Source organism: Rhinolophus ferrumequinum, chromosome 2 (genome assembly GCF_004115265.2).
Source record: "Rhinolophus ferrumequinum isolate MPI-CBG mRhiFer1 chromosome 2, mRhiFer1_v1.p, whole genome shotgun sequence".
NCBI classification, from domain to species: Eukaryota; Metazoa; Chordata; class Mammalia; order Chiroptera; family Rhinolophidae; genus Rhinolophus; species Rhinolophus ferrumequinum.
This window is the reverse complement of record NC_046285.1, coordinates 30,628,510-30,655,612: the sequence shown is the minus strand read 5'-3', so window position 1 is coordinate 30,655,612 and position 27,103 is coordinate 30,628,510. Positions and strand designations below refer to the sequence as shown.

General features: G+C 37.9%; 1 protein-coding gene across 1 annotated transcript; it reads left to right on the top strand.

The window, feature by feature from the left end:
- Positions 1 to 46: 46 nt before the first annotated feature.
- ZBTB11 (zinc finger and BTB domain containing 11) lies at positions 47 to 27,103 on the top strand. The gene is given in 13 exon segments (XM_033130678.1): positions 47 to 1,763; positions 1,765 to 1,906; positions 6,532 to 6,726; positions 6,729 to 6,765; positions 7,492 to 7,712; positions 15,742 to 16,583; positions 16,824 to 17,003; positions 19,773 to 20,018; positions 21,396 to 21,540; positions 22,250 to 22,367; positions 25,507 to 25,665; positions 25,769 to 25,944; positions 26,475 to 27,103. Coding segments are annotated over 13 exon segments (3,147 nt in total). The 5' UTR covers positions 47 to 1,595; the 3' UTR covers positions 26,993 to 27,103.

Here is a 27,103-nt window from a genome sequence, read left to right as displayed (position 1 = left end):
GAGCTCTAACTGCCTGAGCTACCGGGCCAGCCCCTACAATTTTATTTTAATCTTACCTTTTATACTGACTTTTAAAGGACATGATTTCATAGCAGAGGAGTGGTAGTGCTGGCACAGCACACACACAGGCCTTGGAAGGTGGGTTTGGATATCTACCCACGGCGGGAGGGTGTATCTCCACTTCTAATTCCTTCTCCCTCCCCAATCTGTAGTCTCAGTCTGTGGATTGAGTGACCCGAAGTAAATCCCAGGACTGGCAGTTCTGTCTTTCCTCTGGGCCTGGGAGCTCACCTACCTACAGACAGAATCTTTCAAGGATGTTGCCTCAGGTATCCGGGTCATCTATAAACTTCTGCAACCCCCACCTCAAGTACCATGGAGACAGTGCATCCTGTTGTGTGAAGCCACTGCATTCACCTTTCTGCCCTTCACCTATGTCCACAAAGGTCAAGGAGCCTCACCCATCAACTGCAGATTCCAGGGTTGGTCTGGAGCCTGCAGGACCCAGCAAAGCAACACCAGTGCCTTAGGAAGGTGTCGGCCTGTGGCTCTTGTCTGCAATGCAGGTCCAACCCAGAGACCGGTAAGCAAGACCACTGCTTTGGACTACAAGTTAAAAAATCCTACACTGAACGTTGGAAAATGCTGTTCAAGGCTCCTAGGCCTTTTGTGCATTCAGTATACGTTGGGTGTAATATGGAGAAAATTTCCCCAAATGTGTATTAAAAATATGTAAATGAGCTATAAAAATAGTGCTATTCTCTCCCCACTCCTTGCCAACATGATTGCCTTCATATGTAGAAAACTGTCACCATATAAACGGATCATTCCAGAAAAACCCCGACTATTCATGGTAGTTTGGAGCCAGTGGTTTTAAGTTTGGAAATTAACAGCTCCTATCATCGAGAGACTTAGATTTTTATAACATTAACTGGAAGCTACATTTCCGTGTGAATGGGGTTTTCCTTCGTCTTGTGTCCATAGGCTAACATCATACTTGGAACCTTAAAACCTGATGCTGTTAGATTGTCGGTGTCTCAGAAGGTAGATGGGTGGGGTGGTGGGGGCACTGACTCCTTCAATCTTGGGGTACCTCGGACGGGATAACATTGGTCCACCTGCTCCTACACGTGCTCAGAGCATGGGAAAGAAGGGCAAAAATAAAACGGGAGACTGCCAGGACTTAAGATGTCTGATCAAAACCACTTCGATCTCCCAGGAAGGGCCTACCCACTTCCAAGATGTCCTCCCGCAGCCCTGACGACACTCGGTCGGCTTCATCAAACCGGGAAAGCCCCAGTGCTCCAATCAGGGCTCAGTTCCCTCACCCACTGCCCTTCATTTGCGTCACTTCCGGTGGTGCAGCAGCCCATTTTGTCAGTCGCCAGTGGATCCGCGCGCTGGAGAAGTGCAGTTCCCCCTGGATAGTAACTCGTCAGTTCTCCCTTCGCGCTGCGGGCGCCGTCGAAGAGCACTCACCACAGACATAGCACGTTCCTCCCCTATAGTGTAGCTGCTGCTGTTACATCCGCCTGGAGCTAGTGCGTTGTCTTCCTCTCCCGCTGACAGGCGCCCTCAGGGAGCTGCCGTCAGCGATGTCAAGCGAGGAAAGCTACCGGGCCATCCTGCGCTACCTGACGAACGAGTGCGAGCCGTACGCGCCGGGCACCGAGGGCAATGTCAAGCGTAAAATCCGCAAGGCGGCCGCCTGCTATGTGGTGCGCGACGGGACCTTGTACTACCAGCGGCGGCAGCGGCACCGCAAAGACCTTCGCGGAGCTGGAAGTGGTGCTGCAGCCCGAGCGGCGCTGGGGGCTCATCGAGGCGGCGCACCTGGGCCCCGGCGGCACTCACCACACCCAGCATCAGACCTGGCACGACTTGTCCAAGACGTACTGGTGGCGAGGTAAGATCTCGCCCGCGGCGACGAGGCGAGCTGGCGGCTTGTTGCCCGGGCAAGGCCCGCTGTCGGAGGCGGGCCTGTTAGCAGAGCCGCGAGTGTGAGGGTCCCTCACCCTGCTTCCCGGACGCCCCTCGCCGACCCAGTCTATGCTGGGCGTTGCAGCAAGCTGCCAGGCGGAGCCGAGAGTGTGAGGGACACGAAAGGAGCCGCACTTCCCACAGGAAGGAGGCCGGGGAAGCTGGGGGGCGGGCCCTGACCCGGGGTGGGGCGAAGGGGGGGCTTCCCCGGGGGCTGGGCCAGCCTTGGGGAGGGGCCGGGGTGCGCGAGCGGAGCCAGGTTTCTCCTCCTTCAGCCACCTGAGGCGGTAGCCTCCTTCCCTTAGGGGAAGCTTCTTGGCGGCGGGCGGCGTTTAGCGGACTGATTGTTTTGCGGTTTAAAATCCCGTTTGTTGCTGAAGGTTTGGGGGAGTGACCGTCGGCCAAAGCCCGGGCTCCTAGCTCCAGTGCGTTCCGCTAGGGTTTAGGCCAGCGGGTTTCCCTGGACCCCTTTACTCGTATTCCTCAAGTTGGGCTGTTGCGGCGTAAATAAGGAATAATGCAATTATGTGCAGAAGTGATTTGGAGTACTGAAAACAATCATCTCGAACCTCGTTTTTAGGGCAAGAATTCAATGTAAAGAATAGCAGATACTTTTAGTTCTGAATGTTTTCATAGTCTTCCCGTGAATACTGTGAAGAGCGGTTTGGAAACTGCGAGGCACTATATGTACCTGGAAACCAATACGGTTACTGTGATTGTTACAGTCATGAAGTATAGGTCTAAAGTGTTTGACTCCTTGGCAACCAGGAGTGCAAGGGCCCTAGCAGTCACGGAACAGGGAATAGTCATTGTATCCAACACGGAAGGGAGGAAAGTTCTTTAACTGTAGCAAATTGTTTAACTTTGCAGATAGATCTCTAGAGCAGTGGCTCTCAACCCGGGACGATTTTGCCTCCCAGGGGACATCTGGCTATGTCTGGAGACAGTTTTGGTTGTCATACCTGGTGGTGGTTGAGGGGTTGTTTTGACAGCTAGTTGGGTAGAGATCAGGGGTGCTCCTAAACATTATACAATGCACAGGACAGGACAGCCCCCACCCCCCACACGAATCACCTGGCCCAAAATGTCAACACTGTTGAGGCTGACAAACCCTGCTGTAGAGTGAAAACTGTTCCTCAAGTTGTTTTATTACAGGACTACTCACTAAGGTCATTTATTTTCCTTTGTTCTGACTCTTTACTGAGTAAAGAATCTTTTAATGGCAATTTGGTGTTTTATGTGGACTTTTTTTTTTTTGGTACCAGAGGGGTTGACCAGTGAGCATTATTTAACAAACACGTAGTAGTTACTGTGTGTCAGACACTGTTCAAAGTGTTTATAAATATTAATATTTAAACCAGGTAATGACACACAGGTACAGAGAGAGGTTTGGAGCCATGGTCAAAAAGCTAGTTACAGGATTCAGACTTTGCTGCATAATTAATTTCAGCCCCTTGCAGTAATTTCCGCCTCTTAGAATAGTAAATTAACTATGTTTATACATTGATGTCTTAACCTGAGTCAGATTCTTTCAGTTTAATCAGCTCTGGGTAAATTAAGAAGGTCAGGTTTCTGACACTGTAAAGCTAGATTTAAAATGATTCCATCAAAACACTAACACTCAAGTTAAAGGACTTATAAAACATAACAAGATGACTTTTGAGACTTTGATCGACTATCATACAATAACAGCATTTTTTCCTGCAGTATTTATTTATAATTTTTCATTCTTGTTCAAATGCTTCTGTGTAATTTCTCCAATACCATTTGAACTCAACCAGTTAATAGTTTCAAAACCTCTGCTGTATTCAGAATATGCTAAATTGTGTAGAATAATGTTTACAAATACAACCAAAGTTAATTAGAAAAAACTGTCCCTTGTCTCCTTTGTTTATTTTGGACATGGAAATTTCCATAGCATCACTTCTTAGTCTCAAAGTATGTTTCTTACTTAGACATATACTTCTGTATATTCTCTTAGATATTTCTTCTCCCACTCACCCATTTACTTTTTTTTAAAATTGTGGTAAGATATGGTAAAATTGTGGTAAGGTATACACACACACACACATATATATATATATAATATTATATTTATACACACACACATATATTTATAGACACACACATATATATATAATAAAATTTACCATTTTAACCATTTTAAGTGTACAGTTCAGTGGTATTAATTATATCCACATTGTTGTGTAACCAAAATAACTATTCAGAAATCTTCAAAAATTTTTCATCATCCCACCCATTTACTCTTATTTTGTTTACAAATAGAATGAACATCTTTTCATTTTTTACAAAGAGAATTAACATCTTTTCCATTTACCCTTAATTGTATGTAAAATATATATTCCTCCAGCCTTTTTATTACCTATTCACTATACCTCATACAGGTATAGACATGTTATTGACTTTAACATTTTTGGATACTAGAATATAGCCTCTATTGCTCTCTAAATCTATGTAAATGCCTTTTTTAATGAAAATTATATTAACCCTAACCCACTATTTACTAAATTATGTTCTGCTAAAAAATGGTGTTCTCTGAACAAACAAATTTGGCAAATTTCTTGGTAAACAGTTTTACTGTAGAACTCAGAGCTTTTAATATAATATCCATTTTGTGTATCTAAAATGAGACTATAATTTCTGAATTTATTAGTCCAGTGTATACTTTTTTAGTAAGTATGGGACATAACACCAATTTGAGAAATACTGCTTGAATACTCTAGAAAGGTCGAAAGCAAGAAACTTGGTATATTTTGACATCTTGAAACTGTTTTCAGTAATTTACTATATATCTCTATATCATTTTAGCTAATTAACGAGCCTTTTTATTTACATTTTACTTGGGGATTGTAGGGGGAGAAGTTTCTGCCATAGGGATGGACAAGTGAAGCATAATAAGTAGCATAATATGCTGAAAATAACATGGCTTCTGGAGGCTCAGCTATGCAATAATTTACTAGATGTGACTTTGGACAAGTTACTTATCTCGCAGCGCTTAATTCTCCTCACCTGTAGAATGGGAATTATTTGGTTCTACCTTATAAGGAATATTGGATGTGTGTGTGTGTGTGTGTGTGTGTGAGTGTGTACCGTAAATCCTCACTTAACGTTGTTGATAGATTCTGTGACTTTAAGCAAAATGACATATAACAAAACCAGTTTTACCATAGGCTAATTGATATAAACAAGAGTTAAGTTCCCACCGTGTCCAATCAACGTTATAACAAACCAATGTTGAACAAACAATGTTATGTGAGGACCTGCTGTGTATAAAAAGGGTCACTCCTTGCTCCCTACCATCCATACCAACATGCTCAACATGCTGAGCTGGAAGTTGAAATTCAGAATAGGGTTTTGTGAGTAGCTTGTGTGTAATCAACTTTTGTTAAATGTGTATTCTGCAATTTCATGTAAACCTAAAATCTCGTAGCTTTCAAAAACTAGAGATTTGGGCCGGCCCGGTGGCTGAGGCATTTGGAGCTCTGTGCTCCTAACTCCAAAGGCTGCCGGTTCGATTCCCACATGGGCCAGTGGGCTCTCACCCACAAGGTTGCCAGTTCAACTCCTTGACTCCCGCAAGGGATGGTGGGCTCTGCCCCCTGCAACTAAGGTTGAACACAGCACCTTGAGCTGAGCTGCCTCCCGGATGGCTCAGTTGGTTGGAGCGCGGGCTCTCAACCACAAGGTTGCCAGTTCGATTCCTCGAGTCCTGCAAGGGGTGGTGGGCTACACCCCCTACAACTAGCAACGGCAACTGGATCTGGAGCTGAGCTGCGCCCTCCACAACTAAGGCTGAAGGGACAACAGCTTGACTTGGGAAAACGTCCTGGAAGTACACACTGTTCCCCAATAAAGTCCTGTTCCCCTTCCCCAATAAAAATCTTAAAAAAAAAAAACAAAAACAAGAGATTTATTTTATATTGTTGTTGTCCTGTTCAGGTTGTAGATTGGCTCTCCTTGTCTTTTTTCATCTGCACTTCAGGCCAAAGGACAGCATCCATCTGGAACATTTGTTCTTTGAGATCAGAGAACTGATGGGAAACAGTGCCTGGTAAAGCTACTAATGAGACAAGGCACACATCATATCCATTGACCAAAGCAAATTGCATGGTCAAGCCTGATGTTGGTAGGGTGGAGAGGTATTAGCTTCATCCACATTATTATTACTGTTTATAAAGGTGAAAAACAGTTGAATATTAGCAGTTTCCTATAGTTCTTATTGCATGAATGAGTCGCAACTCATGTGGAAATGGGTGGTGCTACATAGTCATTTTATATGGTGGGGAAGTGAATAACGTTTTACCATAGCATGGAAACAACTATACTTTATATAACCTTATATCACTGAAAAAATGTATCGTAGATTCTAAAGAACTCACACTAGGTACTTTATGGGGCATATGTGTGTCTGCACATACACAGTAGGACGTGCATTAGTGTACACTGATTAAATAACAGTATAATACATTCTTCAGTTTTCAAATGAGAGCTGTATTAAATTTGACTTGTTAATTTTTATTTTTATTGTAGGTATATTAAAGCAAGTCAAAGATTACATTAAACAGTGTAGCAAATGCCAGGAGAAACTAGATCGCTCCCGTCCAATATCAGATACTTCAGAAATGTTAGAAGAATTGGGATTAGACCTTGAATCTGGAGAAGAAAGTAATGAATCAGAGGATGACCTGAGCAATTTTACTTCACCTCCAACTACAGCCTCCAAGCCTGCAAAAAGAAGCCAGTATCTAAACATGAACTTGTATTGTAAGTGGAACTTTCCATTTAGCTTTAACCTATGTAACTAGTGTATTAGTATTTGTAGTCTTTTAAAATTTTTTTAAACCACTGAAACTGCTTGACTATTGGCACTGACACTGAAGATTTAAGCAGGTCTGTGTCTAAAGTAATGCACTATATTATACACAGTAAAAGTATGGTAATATATATTTTTTTTAAGGTTTGAAATGTGCTTTTATTTTCAAACTCAGGCATGTGACTAAAAGTATGCTAATATGCATCTTCATGAATCATAAATATTCCTGTTGTTGCTTCTCTTCAGAATGTAATGTTGATTTGTTGTTAATCACTCCTCCTCTTTTTTTTTTTTTTAATGGTATATTGATATAGGTAGAATCCATTTCTAGAAGCAGTCTCTGGGTCATGCGGCAAGGTAAAATTAAGCTGGCTAGGTCTTTGTTTTTCTGCCTGTATTAGTTTCATACATCCTTAGATTTCTGACTAGTAAGAAGAGGAAGCAAGTGAGATCCAGGTTTTCACTGAACATAGAAGAAAATAGTGAGAACATTGGTCTTTTCATTTGAATACATAGGTAATAAAGAAAGACTAGCAGGCTATTTCTTCACATTAATTAGTGGTGTCTTGTACAAGCAAATAATGTATCTTGTCTTAAATTCTCTTAAGGGTGGAAATACAGTTGATATATAATACAACTCTTGGGTCTCAAACTATTTTGATAGGTTGACACCAAAGAGTGGTGATGAAACGTTCTTCGCCAAAACATTGTCAGGCTGTCTTAAAACAGCTGAATGAACAGAGACTCTCCAACCAGTTCTGTGATGTTACTTTGTTAATTGAAGGAGAAGAGTACAAAGCTCATAAATCTGTTTTGTCAGCTAACAGTGAATATTTTCGAGATCTTTTTATTGAGAAAGGAGCTGTTTCCAGTCATGAGGCAGTGGTGGATCTTTCTGGTAAGAACTTTCTAATACTCTTGCTTTTTGTTTATAAGTACAAACTGGAAGAGGGTTATGTGTATGTTTCTTACAAATTCAGGATTTATACTAAAGTGGGAGAAGCCCACTTAGCAGATTTATCTGAACTGAAAAGATTCTTCCTTTTGTCAAGGTTACCAAGGTAGATTTATGGAAAAGGCTGTCATTTCCTATCCTTGCCTCTAAGGTGACAATTGTAGCAGTAGAAGAATATCTGGGATTTACACTGTTAAAAACAGTTTGAGGGCCACCGTTGGCTCAGTTGGTTTAGAGCGCAGTGCTCATAACACCCAGGTCGCCGGTTCCATTCCCACATGGGCCAGTGAGCAGCGCCCTCCACAACTAGATTGAAAACGATGACTTGACTTGGAGCTGATGGGTCAGGGAGAAACACACTGTTCTCCATTAAAAATTAAAAGAAAAAAAAAGTAGTTTGAGAGAAATCCATAACTGCATCAGTTTTATTACACTAAGAGCTTATGTTATTTAAAAATTGACTGCTTATATCTTATATTGTGGAACATGTAATTATAGAGCAATTCTGTAGGTCGGGTTTTCATTTTTTAAGAGTAATTAATAGAATTCATTAGGTTCAGTAATCAAACTGCCCGTGTACAATAGAGTAATCAGAATTCCAGGTGTGGGCTTTTTTTTTGGTTACTTTGGTTTTATATTTATTGTGAATGAATAATTTGACCTTTTTTTGGCTCCACTTGGCTAGAACTTATAAAAGGGCTTAGGAGTCAAAAAACGAAAATTTAGGAAGAATTAAAATAGCTAACTTTATCCATTTTCTCATAATATTAATTTGCTGTGACTCTTGGATTACTGACATCATTGTGTAAAATGTCATTTCCTCTTTCTGAAACAAAAAAGTGATTTTATCCATGTATTTAAATACTTAACCTAGTTAATCACTGATCCTTTTCTACCTTATATTTTTAAAGCTTACCTCTTCTGGGAAGACAAATACATATTTTTCCTTCGCAATAGCTATGTGTTTAATTACTAAAAAATATTTATTAAGCATCCACTGTGTGCAAGGAACTAGCCTAGGCTCTGGGAATACAATGGTGAGCTAAAAACTTACGGAGCATAGAGTTATATTAAATTCTAGATTAGTGGTTTGCTTTTTCTGGGTTTGGTGACTCAGAGGAGAAAATATGCCTTACACTGGGCCATCTGAATAGTAAAACTCATCACAGGTATAATCTTTTGATATCTTCGCTTTGGATTTTTTCCCTGTCTTATGCATCTGAAACAGAAAGAAGTGTATGCTCTTTTCCAGTTTCTTAGCAACTTACAGCAAATGAAATGTCTGCCCCAAATAACTGCAGTACAGCATCCTAATATTAAAATCTAATTCATTCTTCATTCCAAATGCTTATTTTATTATTATTCAGCAGATATGTAAGGCAATAGCAGGTAAAGTAGACATTATTAAAAAATTTTGCTTGCTTTAAATATTAAGTGGATAAAGAGTGTTTATAAAATATGTGTACAGTATAAAAAAGTATAAGATGTACATGTTTTTTAATTACCTAGTTTAATGTAGTTGAATTCACCTGTGTTTTTCTATATGTTGTTTGCATTTAAAAAAAAATTCTTTCCTACTAAGTCATAAAGATATTTTCATACGTTGTCTTAAAATTTTCATAGTTTTTCTTTCACACTTAATTTTTAATCTATTTGGAATTTATTTTTGTTGGTGTGAGATAGGTGTTTGATATTTTTTTTCCTCTGTTTTAATCATCATTTGTCTCAGAATCATTTAGTGAAAACTCTGTCCTCTCCCCATCCATAGACCATGTAAATTCTCTTACAAAAGAAATTTCCATGTGTTTGGTACTGATTCTAGGCTTTGTTCCAGTCTATTAGTTGTCTCTTTCTACACTCTTGTCACTTGGCCTTAATTACCTTAGCTTCCTAATAATAAGGAAAGTCTCCCACCTTTATTATTCAGGTGGGTGTTGTTAGTTATTCATAATCACTTGCTATTCCATATAAACTGTAAAAGCATCTCAACTTCCACAAAAAGAAAATAATATATTTTGATAGAGATTACATTGAATTAATAAAGTTTTAGAGATTTATCCAATAAAGGTCTCACATATCTTTTGTTAGATTATTCCAAGGTACTGTATACTTTTTGATACTATTTAATTTTTTTTCTTAAAATTAATATAATTTCTGATTTATTTTTTGTCTATATTGATTTTATATACAGTAATACTACTAAATTCATTAGTTGTCCAGAAATTTATTGATAGATTCTTTGAGATTTTTCACATCAAAGATATTATTTACTAATAGTAATAATTTTGTTTCTACCTTTGTAGTCCTTATATTTTCAACTTTCTTCTGCTTTACAATGCTGTCCAGGACCTTAAAAAAGAAAATCATTTTAGCAATTGAATAGAAATGATGGATGACAGAGGGTTCACTTACCTGATTTCCATTTGTAAAGGTGTTTTTTATTTTTAACCATGAATTGTGTTACTCGGTAAATGTTTTAATGTATAATCCTTTATCCCCTTTATCATTAAGGAAATTTCCTCTGAAATGGGTGCTGACTTCTCACATACTTGTCCATCTTTATTTTTCCCATTCTGTTAATATGGGAAATTATGCTTATTTTCTAATGTTAAACCAATTTTTCATTCCTGAAATAAATTCAGTTTAGTCATGATGTATCACCTTTTGTATAAATTGCTGTTTGGTTTGCTAATATAAGTTTAAAACATTTGTATTTATCTTCATGAATAATTTTCCTTTTTCACACTGTTGTGAACTTTGGGAGAAGACTTTTAACTGCTAATTTGACAAGTTTAATGGTTAGGGAAGTACTGTATTTTCCCATGTATAATGTGTACTTTCTTGCCCAAATTTGTGAGGGGAAAAATAAGGGTGTGCATTAGACATGGGTAGTCCTAGTTCTGTATCTATATAAATGTTTTTAATTCTTTTATTTATGCTTATGAGTTAAAAGTGTAACTCTGGGAATCAATAACGATATCTGTATGCAAAACAATACCGATCATCGGTTTTGTTGAACTTAATGATGAACTTGCAATAACAAAGAGTGCTTGGCCTTCTACATATGCTATATATAGTAAATTTGTTATCGGTACATGAAATTTCTTGTACTTTGTATCTATTCTTGTGTTTTGTAATTATTTGTTACATAAAATTTCTTGTACCATATAAAAAATAAATGCTAAAATTCCTTTATAATACAAAAACAATTACCTAAATGTAAACAAATAAAAATTTGAATTAAAAAATTAAAAGATTTTTTTCTCTGAAAGTATGGGCCAAAAATGTGGTTGCGCATTATACACGGGAGTGCATTATATCTGGCAAAATACGGTATTCAAGTTTTCTGTTTCATCTTGAGTAATTTATAGAAAGTTATATTTTTGCCAGAGTTTGTCTATTTCATCTAAATTTTCAAATTTATTGACAAAATTTTTCATATTCTCTTCTAAATGTCTCCAGTGACTTTAGATATATCTCTTTCATTCTTTGATATTGGTTATTTATGCCTTTTCTCTCATTTAAAAATTTTTCTTACTGAAGGTTTACTAACTATTTTTCAATCCTACTAAAGCAGGAGTTGGCCAGCTACAGTTTGCAGGCCATATCTGGCCCACTGCCTGTTTGTGTAAATAAAGTTCCATTGGGAGACAGCCACATCCATTCATTTACATGTTGTCTATGGCTGCTTTTGAGCTTACAAGGGCAGAATTCAATAGTTGCTGCATAAACCCGTGACCCACAAAGCTTAAAATATTTGCTTATCTGGCTCTTTACAGAAAAAACTTTCCTAACTACTAAGCCAAAGCATAATTTTTTTTATTTTTTTCAATTGGGGAATACTGGGGAACAGTGTGTTTCTCCCTGACCCATCAGCTCCAAGTCAAGTCATTGTTTTCAATCTAGTTGTGGAGGGCGCAGCTCACTGGCCCATGTGGGAATCAAACCGGTGACCTGGGTGTTATGAGCACTGTACTCTAATCAACTGAGCCAACCGGCTGCCCCAAAGCATAATTTTTAAAATGTTAAAAACCTGACTTTATGCAAATATAGTCCAAAATTTTTATGTAATTAATGGAGGAAATCAGTAAGATGTTAAAACTGCTTCTAATAGAATTTTCAAGAAAAGAATTGCTGTCAGCCCAAGGAATGTTGAAATGAATTTACTGAGAGTTGAAGAACTGGTTACCACACAGGAAAATAAACTAAATTGAAGGGTTATCTTTCCTATCCTGATAGACATAGCTTCTCAGTTTCTCACAATTCATTTACATTTGCTGTCACTTTTCTCTAAGTTAATTTTTATAGAGTTGTAGTCAGTCAATGGTGCATGCTCAGGACTGCTCTTAAAGAACACCCAATAATCCTTGTTGCATATTTTTCTTTGGCTAATTTTTCTTGACACTCCTTTCAAAGAACAGCAGTTGTTTTCTTTTATTGATTTCTGCTATTTGTTTTCTTCTTTATTTGAGCATGTTCTCTGTCTCTCTTTTTTGTTGTTGTTAAGTGTATGATGTTTACTTAGCCCATTAACTCCCAACCTTTCTTATTTTCTAGTTGAAGCATTCAGCGCTAGAAATTTGCCCTTAATTCTGCAGATTTGTTGACACTTGCTTTAAACCTTACATGTGGTCTGTTTTTATAAGTTTAATTTTGCTTAAATAGGACATCAGTTTTTTCAGTTGGATGCAATTTCAGTATATTGTGAATTAGATCAAGCCTGTTGTTAATTCTTTAGTGATTATTTTGTATGCTTGATCTGTCAGTGACTGACAGGCACTTTAGAATATTAACTAGTGTGATTCATTTGTCTGTTTCTTACGGAGTTTTTTCAATTGTTGTTTCATGTATCTTGTGGCCATGTTATTACATGCATATAAACTTAGAATTATGGCTTGATAGTGAAATATCCTTTTATTATTATGTAGTGATCCTCTTTATCTTTAGTGATGCTTTTCACTCTTAAAGTCTATGTTGGATGCTATTGTAAATGATATTTTCTATTTTAGCTATTGTAAATATGTTTTAGCTATGTAAACTATTTTTGTTATTATTGCCTAGGATATCTTTCCTCCATCTCTTATTTTCAACCTTTTTATATTTTTATGTTTTAGATGTCTCTTTAAACATCACATTTCTGGATTTTGTTCTTAATCCGGTATGAGGATATTTGACTTTAAACTGTCTTGTATGGAAATTGAGATTGTTGTTGAGAAAAACTCTCAGCCAATATCTCTCTTCAAAAATTGTCTCTGTCTCTTTCTCTGTCTTCTACCTTTCTGAAACTCCAATTAGGCAGACATTCTCACTTTATATTGTCTCTCTTAATCTCTCTTTCATATTTTGTTCGTTTCTTTGTAGATTATTCTGGAAAATTCTAGTTCACTCTTTAGCTGCATCTAATTTTCTGTTAAATTCATTTATTGAGCTTTTAATTCCAATTTATGTTTCCATTTTTAGAGGTTCTATTTAGTTCTTTTTCAGATGTCTCTTTTAGGGAGCTTCTTTTTATGATCTTTTGCTCTACTTGTATGCCACCCTTTATTTTCTATATCTGATCATAGCAATATTTAAAATCTTTGCTGGTTTGACTTATGCTCTTTGTTTCTGCTAGCTCTTGTTCATGGTGCCTTTTTTCTTTGTGATTTTTTTTTTTTTAATCTGTATACACTGAATTCATATTCTTTAGAACTTTGTGGGAAATCTTTGAGTCTGGGTTGAAGGTGTTTTCCGTAGAGGAAACATTTGCTTCTTTAGATACTGTGGGCGTTAGCAGTCTGGGACCACTTTAAGTTCTCATCTTGAGTGTTTTATGACTACCAAAGTGTTATGTATATTATTACCATAATTAAAAAAAAAAGCAACCCACCAAAGTAAGCCTGGCTGTGGTCTTGACTACTCGAGGAAGATTTCTCTACTGGTTCCACTCAGTGTTGGAGCACTGGGTAAATTTAAAATAATATTTTAAAATATTTTCATCTAGCATTTTCTTTAAGTATGTGGTTCCTTCAGGGCACCCCAGTCTGCCACACTGCTGGATGTGCAAGTGCCTGTCATATATATATATTTTAATCTATAACCACTGTCCATTTAAAATTTTTAAATTTTCATAAAAAACACATAACATAAAATTTACCCTCTTGCTGACTTTTAAGTGTACAGTTCAGTAATATTAACTTTTTCCCATTGTTGTGTAACAGAGCTCTGAAACTTTATCATCTTGCAAAATTATCCATTTCATTCTGATTAAAATGTTTTACAGTGTGTGTATATGTGTACACTTGTATGCAAAAAGGCTAGGGGTGAAAACAAAATACCAAAATTATCGTTTGGCAGTAAGATTATGAGTGATTTTTTTTTATTTTCTTATTTTGTGTTTATAGTATTTTATAGTAAACATGACTTGTACCTTTGAAAAAGTGGTCTTACATATGCAAAACGTTATTTGGAACAGTGTTAATTCTTTCACGGTAAAATTTTCTTATGATTTCATACTTAGAAATTTAAAAAGGTACTAGTAAAAGACCAAAATACACTATTTTATTGGTATGTGTTTTTTTTTTTAAGAAATATTTTTATTTACCTCAAGCTTATTTAACTTGGTCTCATAATTTATAGCAGGATTAATCTGGCTTCAGTCTATTTAATTATCAGCTTTCCTAAGAATGGCTGAATTAACCATGATGATAATGTGGATGTGTAGTTCCCTCAGTTTTCAACCTAACTCCTAATGTATCTCACAGTTTAAGGCTTCCTTGCATATTTGTCCATCCCATCTGCCTATGTAAAAGGACCACATTTTACCTTGAGTCAAAACTGAAAAACACAGCAAATGTGAATTTTTAGTATATATGCTGCTGAAGTGAGCACAGGAAATGTGAATTTTTAAAAGGTTGCTTTGGCTCTCTATATTTTAACAAAAGATCTCTAAGATAAATTATTACATATGAAAAACAAGGCACAGAACAGTATATATATAGTAAAACTTACTGGAAGAAGAATAAGAATATTTGCTTGACTGTATAAAGAAACTCTGGAAAGCTATATAAATTCTTAATTGTACTGGTTATGGAGATGGAATTGGACATATCACCGTGTAATTTTCTGATTTTTAAATTATGTGAATATTAAAAATGGCTTTTGAAAGTAAAGTACTGAGAACTTAGAAAAGAAATAAACTGATCTTATTTTCTCACATAAAATAGGAATGTAATACCTGAAATAAGAATGTATAGTAATTATTTCATTCCTTAAACCAGGGATAGGCAAACTGTAGCCCAAAGGGCAATCCTTGTTTCCCTCATTTTTTGTAAATAAAGTTATATTGGAACACAGACACACCCATTTGTGTATTACCTGTGGCTACCCTTTCTAGCTACAATGACAGAGTTGAGTAGTTGCAACAGACACATATGGCCTCTACTCTTAATTATCTGATTCCTTATAGAAAAATTTTGCTGATTTCCCTGCCTTTGACCTTGTTTTTAAATTTTTAGTAGTAGAACCCTTTGTTTCCAATCAATTTTTATTTGGACTTCTATTATTAAAACATATAGCTATGCTTACTGAAGTAAGATTAGGGGACAGGTTGGTTGAACCCTGCCTACTCACCTGCGTCCCTCTCTTTTTTTACCCTCCATTCTCCAGCAGCTGTTTCTTGAGGGGAATTTGAGGAACCCCCGGGGTTCTAAGGAGTACAGTTTGAAAATGACTGCCTTACAACAACTCTTTGAGGTAGTAAGTCTGATATTATTTTCTATTTTAGGTATTCAGGGACTCAGCTCATAGAAGTGAGTTAGTCAAGGTTTAATAAGCAACCAGAACACAAAACAAATCCAGGGTGTTTAATTTGCAGAATAAATGGTCGTATTTGCCTTTATATTCTATTTTATATTATAATCGTATATTAATTGTTCTTATAAGGTGTTTTAGTGGTGATTTGACTTTTTGTCCCCTGTCTTGTTTCGTATAGGTTTCTGTAAGGCAAGCTTCCTTCCTTTACTGGAATTTGCCTATACTTCTGTGCTAAGTTTTGACTTTTGTAGCATGGCTGATGTAGCCATCTTGGCTCGGCATCTTTTCATGTCAGAAGTTTTAGAAATCTGTGAAAGTGTACATAAACTAATGGAAGAGAAGCAGCTAACAGTGTATAAGAAGGGTGAAGTACAAACAGTTGCATCTACTCAGGACTTACCAGAACAAAATGGAGGTACAGCACCTCCTGTGGTTAGCAATGAAGGAACCACAACAACTTTATCTGCTGAACTTGGGGATTGTGAAATTGTTCTGCTGGTGAATGGAGACTTGCCAGAAGCTGGGCAGAATCGAGAGCTAGGACAACAGCCTGAGCCCCAGGTTTCTTCAGAGGCTAAAGCCACTCTGTCACCTCCACCTGTAGGCTGTATAACTGATTCCCAACCTGAAATGGAGTCTGTTGATTTAGTAACAAAAAACAACCAGACAGAGCTAGAAGCTTTAAACAGCAGAGAAGATAGCACAGTTTCTAATATTTATCCTAAACTTTCAAAAGAGAATGTAACTAGTAGCTCTCCAGAAAACAGTGAGATGGGAAATGATACATCAACTGAGGATGTCTGTGATGAAGACATTCCAGAGCATAGGCAGAACCTTGGCCCATCTTTGAACGATCAGGAAAATCTGGTTGCAAAGGCAGACCTGGGCCCTGATGATGATACTTACAGAAGCAGGCTTCGACAGCGTTCTATTGATGAAGGGGGATATATCCGACTACACAAAGGAATGGAGAAAAAGCTACAGAAACGGAAAGCCATTCCCAAGTCAGCAGTTCAACAGGTATGATGAAGAGTTGACTTTTGTAGTTTTAGCTTTAAGTTGGAAACATTCTATTGATAAACTCATACGTATAGTGAAAATTATTTTGGGGTTAAGGGGAGGGGATAAATGCAGGAAAGCAACTTAATATTTTAAATACCAGTAAGATAATGTGAATTTGCAATATTTATAACATGACTCATGACTTAAAAATCAAAATAATTATATTTACTTAGATTGTGTTTTCTATCCATTACTTAGGTGGCCCAGAAATTAGTTCAAAGAGGGAAAAAGATGAAACAGCCAAAAAGGGATGCTAAAGAGAATACTGAAGAAGAAGCATCTCATAAATGTGGGGAATGTGGAATGGTTTTTCAGAGAAGATATACCCTTATAATGCACACACTGAAACATGAAAGAGCTAGAGATTACAAATGTCCAGTAAGTATCCAGAAAGCTAATTGAAGATGGCTCTAACTTCAGGATACGTAGAATGCAACTTACTGCTTCATTATTAGCCTACCATTTGTATTCTCGTTCTGTCTCTCTGCCTCCCTTATGTTGCTATAAGAGTCATCTTGTGATTTGTACGTGTTATTTCCTTGACAGAAAATATTTAATTGAATATTTTTAAAATGATAATTTTACTGTTGTCTTACTGGGGTATCAGTACTTCCTGATAATTTTACTGTTAATTTTACTGTTGTCTTACTGGGGTATCAGTACTTCCTGATACCCCAGTAAGACAACAGTAAAATTATCATTTTTAAAATATAAGCTTATAGAAAGGAAAAGAGAACAGGAGGGGAGACCTTAGCAACTAAATTCTGGACTCTGATAAATAGATGTAATAACTGATTCAGCAGATTTAAAAGGGCTCAGTGCTAGGCTTTCACTGTGCTAGGGAAAAGTTAAGAATCAATCGAAATTGTATTGCAAAACTACCAAACAGCTCAGAAATTAGTATTACTAACTACTTTGAAAGTAGAAGTGCATCTGTTTGTTAAAAGTCTTTTTAAGAAGCAACTAAGTCCCGACCACCCCTCTCTCAGACAAAGATCCATTTTCTACTTTCCAGAAAAGGTAAAACCGTAACTGCTCTGGAGAACACTGTATAAAGAGAGGTTGAATGTACTGTTCCCAATACAGGGCAAAGTAAAACCTTACATACTGAATATTGAAAATATTTAAGTTCTCTTCCCCTAATCAAGGCTCAGAATGTTAGAGCCAGGCCTTTAATGTGAAAGCAAAAAGATTTCTCAGAGGTGGGAAATCTGAATCCCATAAACAAAAGACCTAAAGATACAGCTGACTAAATCCTGTGGTTGACAACCCACTCCCCCACTTACACAGACATTCCAATCAAGTTTTTAAACATCTTATTCTGAAATATGAAAAGACATCAGGGATAATCAGGCTCATGATAAATATTTCGAGAAAAACATCTTTGAGGAATCCAAGACTATGCAAAGGGAAAAAACTTGAAAAAAACCCAAACCACAAAGTGAGTTATATCAGAGATAAATGAAAATGTTACATCAAAGAAACAATAATCAGGTACTATATTTTAAAAAGGGTACATTAAGAGAACAGAAGAGCTTTTTAGGAATAAAATAGATAATAAATATAAAAATCTCAGAAAAATTGGGAAATAGAATTCACTGAATCTCTCAGAAAAAGCAAAAAGACAAGTTAGAAAGTGGGTGTGAAAGAAATTTAGAGGGTTGGTCTAAGATGTTTAATATCCACGTAATTACAAACAGAACATGGAGAGAAGGAAATCATTTATACAATAAAGAAAAATTTCAGAACTTAAGACTATAAGTTTCCTTGTTATAAGGGCACGTTGAATGCCCCAACCATGAATGCTTAGGAAATAAATCTGTCAAGATGTATTATGAAATTTCAGAATATATGGACAAAGAGAAAATCTTATAAATTGCAAGAGAGAAAAAAGATGGTCAGTCTCATAGGCTAACGGTTAGAATGGCTTTAGGCTTTTCAGTAACAACAGTGGGAGCTAAAAGACAAAGTCACTGTGCCTTTAAAATTCTAAAGAGAAATAATGTCTCACTTGGAGTCTGTAGCCAGTCAAACTGTCATTTATTTGTGATGGTAGAATAAGAACCTTTCCAGACATGCAAGGTCTGGAAATTTTTACTTCCCAAACTCCCTTTCTCAGGAAGCTATTGGCAGAGGTGTTCCACTAAAATGAGCAACACATGGGAAACTTGGGGTCCAATTCTACAGAGTCCAAGTGTAGGAAACAACTAGGTTGGAACTGGACATAATGCTTTGATAGAGATCTCTGGTAAAGTGATGTGTTTAAATCTCCTTTCAGTGGACAACCAAGGGAAGGGTTTGGTGATGAATTAGAAGTAAATACTAAGAGAAGTAAGCAAAAAAGAAAACAGAAAGAAAGGAAAGGGAATTATAGTGTACTATATTGTTCAGCTGTAATAACATTTACATCATCCAAATAACGTCAACACTGAAATTGATCAATTGAAATTATGATATAACATGATATTGAGAAAGTAAGGTAATGGGAAGGATTTTACATATGTGTAGGGAGTGTGGGGTAAAGGAGAGCGTCATCTTCCATTATTCCTGTGACTTAGAGTTACAAAGAGAAGCATCATGAGAGTCAAAAAAAACCTGAAGAGGAAGTGGACCAAGAGATGAGTTTTATTTATTTTTTAAAAAATAAGTTTTTTAGATGATGAGCATATATAACTGATTTCATGAATTCCCAACAACTATAGTATAAAATCCAAAGACCATCACAGTTTCATTTTCTTACTTTTCCCATCCCCTATTTTTGCTCCACCTAACAGCTATTATTAGTAGTCCTATAATGACAGCATTCTTCTGTCTTTGTGTCTGTCCTACAGTTCCTTCAAGACAGACCTAGCTCCTCGATGAGGCCGACCTTATTGCTCAGATTACTGCCTCTTCTTAAATAGTTCACCTTTTGTACATATAAGTCTGGTTTCTGTGGTTAGATTATAAACCTCTTCAGAGTAGGGGTCTGGGTTTTACCCTTTCGTCTTTATAATCTGATACCTAACATACTGTCTTTTACATAGTATGTGTGTTTATTGATTTACATAATTGTAACACATGGGACGTTGAAATATGAGTAGTGTTTCACTTAACATTTATAATGGAATTACATTTAGACAGAATTTTGTTTACTTTTTCTTTCAGTTGTGTAAAAAACAGTTTCAGTACAGTGCCTCCTTGCGAGCACACCTAATTCGACATACCAGAAAAGTTGCGCCCACCTCATCCGCTTCCAATTCCACATCTGCTGAGGCATCAGGAACACCGGCTGAGAAGGGCAGAACCAAACGAGAATTTATATGTTCCATATGTGGAAGGACGTTACCTAAATTATATTCTCTTCGAATACATATGTTAAAGCACACTGGTGTAAAGCCACATGCATGCCAGGTAAAGCCATACATTTATTTTGTTATTATAAAGAAGATTGGAACTTAACTGGTGATGAGACTGGTTGATTCTGGAGTCACCCTCACTCTTATAAAATGTCACAGGGAATTCTGTGCCTTTTTTACTTTGTTGCCTAGGTGAAGGGTGATTCCCAATTACATTCTTTAATTTGCTGTTTAATTTGTTATAATTTAAAATGAATCTATTTAGAATGTTTGTGGGGTGGCCGGTTAGCTCAGTTGGTTAGAATGTGGTGCTGATAACACTAAGGTTGCCGGTTGGATCCCCGCATGGGCCACTGTGAGCTGCACCCTCCTTAAAAAAAATAAAAAGGAATGTTTGTGAAACTTATTAGGATTCAGAGGATGTAGTGGGTGAGGATAACCAGTTCACCATCCCAGTTATCCTGTAACCTTCAGCAGGACCAACCTGAACTCGAAAGGAACGCAGGGTTTAAACAAACCTTTGCAAAAATCCCCCCTAAGCTATGTATCCAACTCTAGAGCTGAGGACTGAGGTTAACTAAAAATGCCAAAATATGACTCCTGGGTAAACAATAGCCAACTCTGGGCTATTCTCTCTCTCTCTTGTTTTTTTTTGTTTTGTTTTAGCTTTTACATGCCAATAGGATATAAGAGAATAGAATAGATCTTCATGTACCCTTCATCCGGATTCAGTAGTTATCAACACGTGGTCACTTGTGTTCTGTGTATTACTGTCACTTACTGCCCTACTTCCACCTCCTCTCAGTCATTTTGAAGCCAAATCCTAAGCATTATTTTATTCATTTATTTAAAAACTAAGTATTTAATTGGGCCTCTGGTCTTCTAGTGTAGCACTACTTAAAATGTGTGGACTATGAAAGTACAGAAATAGAGAAGGAGCATTTAGAAACGATCATGGCAATTTGAAGTTGTTGTGACATTTCTATTGTGTTTAACAAAAATCTCTTCCCAGTGGATTGGAGAAAGAGAAAAAAAACAACTGGTCTTCATCACAGAGTGTGAGAAGCACTGTTCTAGTTGGTGTAAAAGAAAATCAGTGTATTTTCTTAATGAAGCTCCCATGTCACTATTAATATATAAAGTATAGTGTTTGTCAGTCTCACAAGGATAGCATGAGGTTCTTTTGTACTTCTTTGAACTCTGCCAGTGGTCACATGGGTGTAAGAAAAACAGGCAGTATTTGTTCAGTACTGAATCAGAAGATGATCAGCCAGCTAATATCCTTGGCATTTGTTTCAACTTTCACTTTGTTATTGTTTATAATTTAAGTTTTTTATTTAAAATGGCGTATTGGTTTCTCTGTCTGCATTCTCCAGAAACGGCTTCTATCTCTTTTTCTGTTTTACTGGTTTAAACACCTGTGCTGTCTTAGGTCTGTGGAAAGACTTTCATCTACAAGCATGGTCTAAAATTACACCAGAGTCTCCATCAGTCACAAAAGCAGTTCCAGTGTGAACTATGTGTTAAGTCATTTGTTACCAAACGGAGTCTTCAAGAACATATGAGTATTCACACAGGTAATGAGAATTATATATTGACAGTTACATATTATATACTTTTAATTTACTATTGATTATGCTGTGATTATTTCAGAAATTACATTGCTATACTAATGGCTATTGTGTATAGTTTTTTATTAATGAGGGTAAAGTTAAAAGGTGTTCTTAAGTCTAATTTTAGAGCTTTTCTTTGTATAAAAATATTCATTGTTTCCCTCAGTATAGAAAAATGAATACTGAGTATTAAATCATAATTCAGATCAAGGCACCTAAAGAAATGGTCATGTTTTTAAAAAGTTAAGCTATGGGAAGCTGTAACTGTCAGCATGATATGTGGCTTATAATTTCATTAGAATTTTTATTTTACACATACTTATTTTCAAATGCTTAAAAGCAGTTATGTGGAAATGGCTGATAAAGGGTAGATATCTGCTCTAGAACTTGTATTCAGCCCTGCTCTAGAACTTGTATTCAACTCTGTACTATTATAATCCAGATGATTATGAAAGCATATCATATTTTTTAGACAGTAGTAGCCTTGCTAGCACTATAGTTGAAAGGAAAAAAACAGGATTTTGACCTGTTTTATTGTTATTCTTAGAAGGTGGCTGCCAAATGTTATAGATTCTGTGTCCCCTTGATAAAATAACTTCTGAAATGTGACATAAAATATTCTATTGTAAGAGCACTTGATTGTTGGATTTGTGACATGGTTTTATTTTTACAGGGGAGTCCAAATACCATTGCTCAGTTTGTGGAAAGTCTTTTCACAGGGGCTCTGGACTCAGTAAACACCTAAAGAAACACCAGCCAAAGCCTGAGGTTCGAGGCTATCATTGTACTCAGTAAGTATTTAATATGTGAACCATTCAATTAATTTCCTTTTGTTCTTACTTGGTTTATTTCAAAGTTGATTTTAAAAGAAAATATTTGAGTTGACTATAGTTGATAACACTGTGTAGTATAATTGAAATTTGCCAAGATAGTTGAACTTAAATGTACACGCACATCTGAGGTGATGGGTGTTAATTAACTGGATGGAAGGAATCCTTTCACAGTGTGTGCACACATCACATCAGGATGTACACTTCAAGTATCTCAGAATTTTATTTGTCAGTTATACCTCAATAAAGCTGGGAAAACAGAAAATATTTGAAGATGTTAAACTGTTATTTGTTTACTTTTTATTATAATCACTTTTTTGCCTACATATTGCTAGTTATGATTTTTTTTCCCACCTTCTTCCACCTCTTCCCCCCACACCTCCCCCTCCGGATCAAGCTGTTGTTTCTCAGTCTGGTTGTGTAGGACACAGCTCCCTGGCCCATGCTGGTATTGCGAGCCTTATGCTCCCCCCTCCCTCCAAGGCAGTCGGTCACCGGTCATTGGTCAGCTGCTCACAGCAGCTCACGGCAGCTCTGGCCGGCCGCTCACGCTGGCTGCTGGACACTCACGGTAGCCCACGGCAGCTCACTGCAGCCTGCAGCAGCTCACAGCAGCCCAGCTCCAGGGGGGAGCCATCGTTCACATGCTGTAGAGGGCGCAGCTCACTGGCCCATGTGGGAATCGAACTGGCGGCCTTGGCATTAAGAGCACAGCGCTCCTACCACCTGAGCCACCAGGCTGGCCCCTATGTATGATTTTTTAAAGTTTTATTTAGATATAAGTCACATACCATACAAATCACTCACTTAAAAAGATTTAAAGAGGACTGGCCTGGTGGCTCAGGTGGTTAGAGCTCTGTGCTCCTAACTCCAAAGGCTGCCAGTTCGCTTCCCACATGGGCCAGTGGGCTCTCAACCACAAGGTTGCCAGTTCAGTTCCTCGAGTCCTGCAAGGGATGGTGGGCTCCGCCCTCTGCAACTAAGATTGAACAGGGCATCTTGAGCTGAGCTGCCGCTGAGCTCCCGGATGGCTCAGTTGGTTGGAGCGCGTCCTCTCAACCACAAAGTTGCCAGTTGGACTCCCGCAATGGATGGTGGGCTGTGCCCCCTGCAACTAGAAAAACGGCAACTAGACCTGGAGCTGAGCTGCGCCCTCCACAACTAAGACTGAAAGGACAACAACTTGAAGCTGAACGGCACCCTCCACAACTAAGAGTGAAAGGACAAGAACTTGACTTGGAAAAAAGGCCTGGAAGTGCACACTGTTCCCCAATAAAGTCCTGTTCCCCTTCCCCAATAAGATCTTAAAAAAAAAAAAAAAAAAGTGATTTAAAGAGATTCTTCAACTGTGGGACCTGGGGGTGAGCACTGTGGGAAAGAATGGCTCCTGGGGCCAGCCAGACTTTCTTTCTAGGCAGTTTCTCTGAAGTGCTGGGCCTCCTGCTAGTTTCTCCTTTCTTCAGACTTCTTTTTTTTCTCCCTCTTTTCATTTTCCAAAGCCTCCTGAAGTCTCTTTTATAATTGAGGTAAAATTCACACAACATAAAATTCATCATTTTAAAGTGTACAATTCAGTGGCCTTTAGTACATTCACAGTGTTGTGCAAGCTTCAGCACTGTCTAATTCCAGAAAGCTTTCAGTACTCAGCCAGGCAGTTTACAGCTCCGCTTTGGCTTTCTCTTCCTATATGTACAGTCAGCCAGAGGTGAGAGCTTGGGGCCTCTTCAGGTCTTTTCTGAGCATGTGCCCAGCCCTAGGTAAGGGTGTGGACTTCTATAATTCCTAGGAATATGTAAGAGTTTTTCAAAGCCCTTATTCCGCAAAGCATTCTTCCCAATCTTTTGGGTTGTATATTGTTTGTATCAAACTATTATTCCTTGCCCTAGGTGGCAGTGGCTAATACATTTGCCTTTAAAGGTTTTCAACAAACTCTTCCTTTCCTCCAATCCTCAGCATGGGGGAGTTAGGCGAAATAAAGACAAGTCCTTTGAAGGGATCGATCCTTCAGGGAGTCACCAGATAGGTCAAAACACACAACCACAGTTCTTTGAGAATAAGTCCCATCGCGGGAATACAGCCTGTCTCCTCAGTGCAGGGGATGGGGCCAGAGTAAGTTCAAATGCCACAAAGCTCTCTTACCGAGATTCAACTATTTGTTTCTTGAATGTGTTTGCCTGGTCACTTTAAACTATTAATTAGTTTCCAGAGTTTCAATAAAATTGATTCTGACAGTTTTTGCCAATTTGTCCACTACTTTTGGGGAGGGATGGGATTTAGGAATTCCTTACTTTTACATATTGGCTGATGTCACCCTACTCAGTATTATTTTAAAATACCAAAATATTTTTAGTTGTAAGAGAAGGAAAATCTAACCCTATACTGGCTTGAATGAAAGGTAAAATCGAGGACTCTGGTTTCATGTTAACTGGATGTATTAGGTTGGTGCAAAAGTAACTGCAGTTTAAAAGGTTAAAAATAATTGCAAAAAACGAAATTACTTTTGCACCAATCTAATAGATTCATTAGCATTTGGTGTTTCTGAGGCTCCATCTGGACATGTCAGGGGCAAAGGTTTCAGCCTCATATTCCCTCAACCCCCAAGTTGTCGAGCTGCTTTTCTGGTATTTCCTATAAAAGCCCTGAGGTTTACTCCCATTGGATCTGATTAAGTCACATGGTCATCCCTGAATCAATCACTCGGGCCAAAGGAATGCTGTGCTCTGGTTGACTTAGGCCTCAGTCAGTTGCTCCATCCTTATGGTCAAGGGGGAGGCCTCCTACCAATACGTGGACAGAGAATAGGAGGTGGCAAAAAAGGGGACCAGATGGGGTTGAGGTGGAGACAAAAAGTAAATGTCCTCTGTAGTAACGTTTGGGAGCTCCACATGATTTTTTCTAAAATGTTTCTACTGTCTGGAGCTGAAAGAACTTAACACCCCGCAGCCTTATCGCAAGATTGGGATACTAGTGAAGTCTCTTAATTTAAATTGGGGTCATCTTGTGGAGTTCTAGAAACCCTAGAATATACTGAATTCTTGGAAAATTGTTTTAAAAGAATAATAAGATGATCCAGTTGGGTGATTGAATTTTATTATTGCAGATGTGAAAAAAGTTTCTTTGAAGCTAGAGATCTTCGCCAGCACATGAACAAACATCTTGGTGTGAAGCCATTCCAGTGCCAGTTTTGTGATAAATGCTATAGTTGGAAGAAAGATTGGTATTCCCATGTGAAGTCTCATTCTGTCACTGAGCCTTACAGGTGGGTCACTTGGAGGAGGATCTGAACTTAACTGAGATACATATGTACTTGGATTAGTTCTTATGGATACTGATGCTTTTAGGTTTTTTTCTCCTTATTTTAGGTGTAATATATGTGGCAAAGAATTTTATGAAAAAGCCTTGTTCAGAAGGCATGTGAAGAAAGCTACCCATGGGAAAAAAGGAAGAGCAAAGCAAAACCTGGAACGGGTGTGTGAACGATGCGGAAGAAAATTCACTCAGCTGAGAGAGTATAGGAGACACATGAATAACCATGAAGGTAACGAGAGTTAATAATATATAACATATATTATAGACAGACAGAACAAAAGCCAATCCAGTGGTGATTCTCCCTTTGCCAGCCCTCTTGCCTGTTACCTCACCTTCCTTGATAAGAGGTTTATTCCGTATCGTGGAAGATTTTTTCAAGTGATAGAGGTGATCTTGCACCTCAGTACCTGATTTGTGAGCTTATATTCTCTTATCAACATTTTTATGGATTACTTGGAGCCTCTGTTTCCTTATCCTACAATTATAGGATTACTGTGAAGGTTAAGTGAGACTGTGCATGGAAACTAGAATTTTCTCTCAGTAACCTTTATTCATGGGCACATCTTTCGGGAGATTATACTACAGAATCTGGTTTATTCTAAGGCAAATCATAGGTCCTAAATAAAGGATTGCCATATTCAAGATAGAAAGGCTTATGGGCTACTGTACTTAAAGAAAAACATTATTTATCAGGCCACTTTAATATATTTTGGTACTTGCACCTCACCACACACACATCTTTTCTCCTTTTTTTAATAGGAGTTAAGCCATTTGAGTGCTTAACATGTGGAGTAGCTTGGGCTGATGCCCGATCCCTAAAACGCCATGTCAGAACACATACCGGCGAGCGGCCCTATGTCTGTCCTGTATGTAGCGAAGCCTACATAGATGCTCGAACGCTCCGTAAACATATGACAAAATTCCACAGAGATTATGTGCCTTGCAAAATTATGCTGGAAAAAGATACCCTTCAGTTTCATAACCAAGGAACTCAAGTGGAGCATGCTGTGAGCATCTTAACAGCAGACATGCAGGAACCCGAAAACAGTGGTCCTCAAGAACTTGAGACTGTGGTAGTGACAGGAGAAACTATGGAAGCTCTCGAAGCCGTTGCAGCTACTGAAGAGTATCCATCTGTATCTACTCTTTCTGACCAAAGCATCATGCAAGTGGTTAATTATGTGTTGGCACAGCAGCAAGGACAGAAGCTCTCTGAGGTTGCAGAAGCTATTCAGACTGTTGAAGTAGAGGTGGCACATATTTCGGAAGCAGAATGAATATAGTAATGGAGATTGAAAAAGTGCCATCTCGTATACTGAACTCACAGAACATTTGTTTACAGTACTATGTGACTCTCTGCTGGGAGTTTGTATGTCAAGACTCTGGGC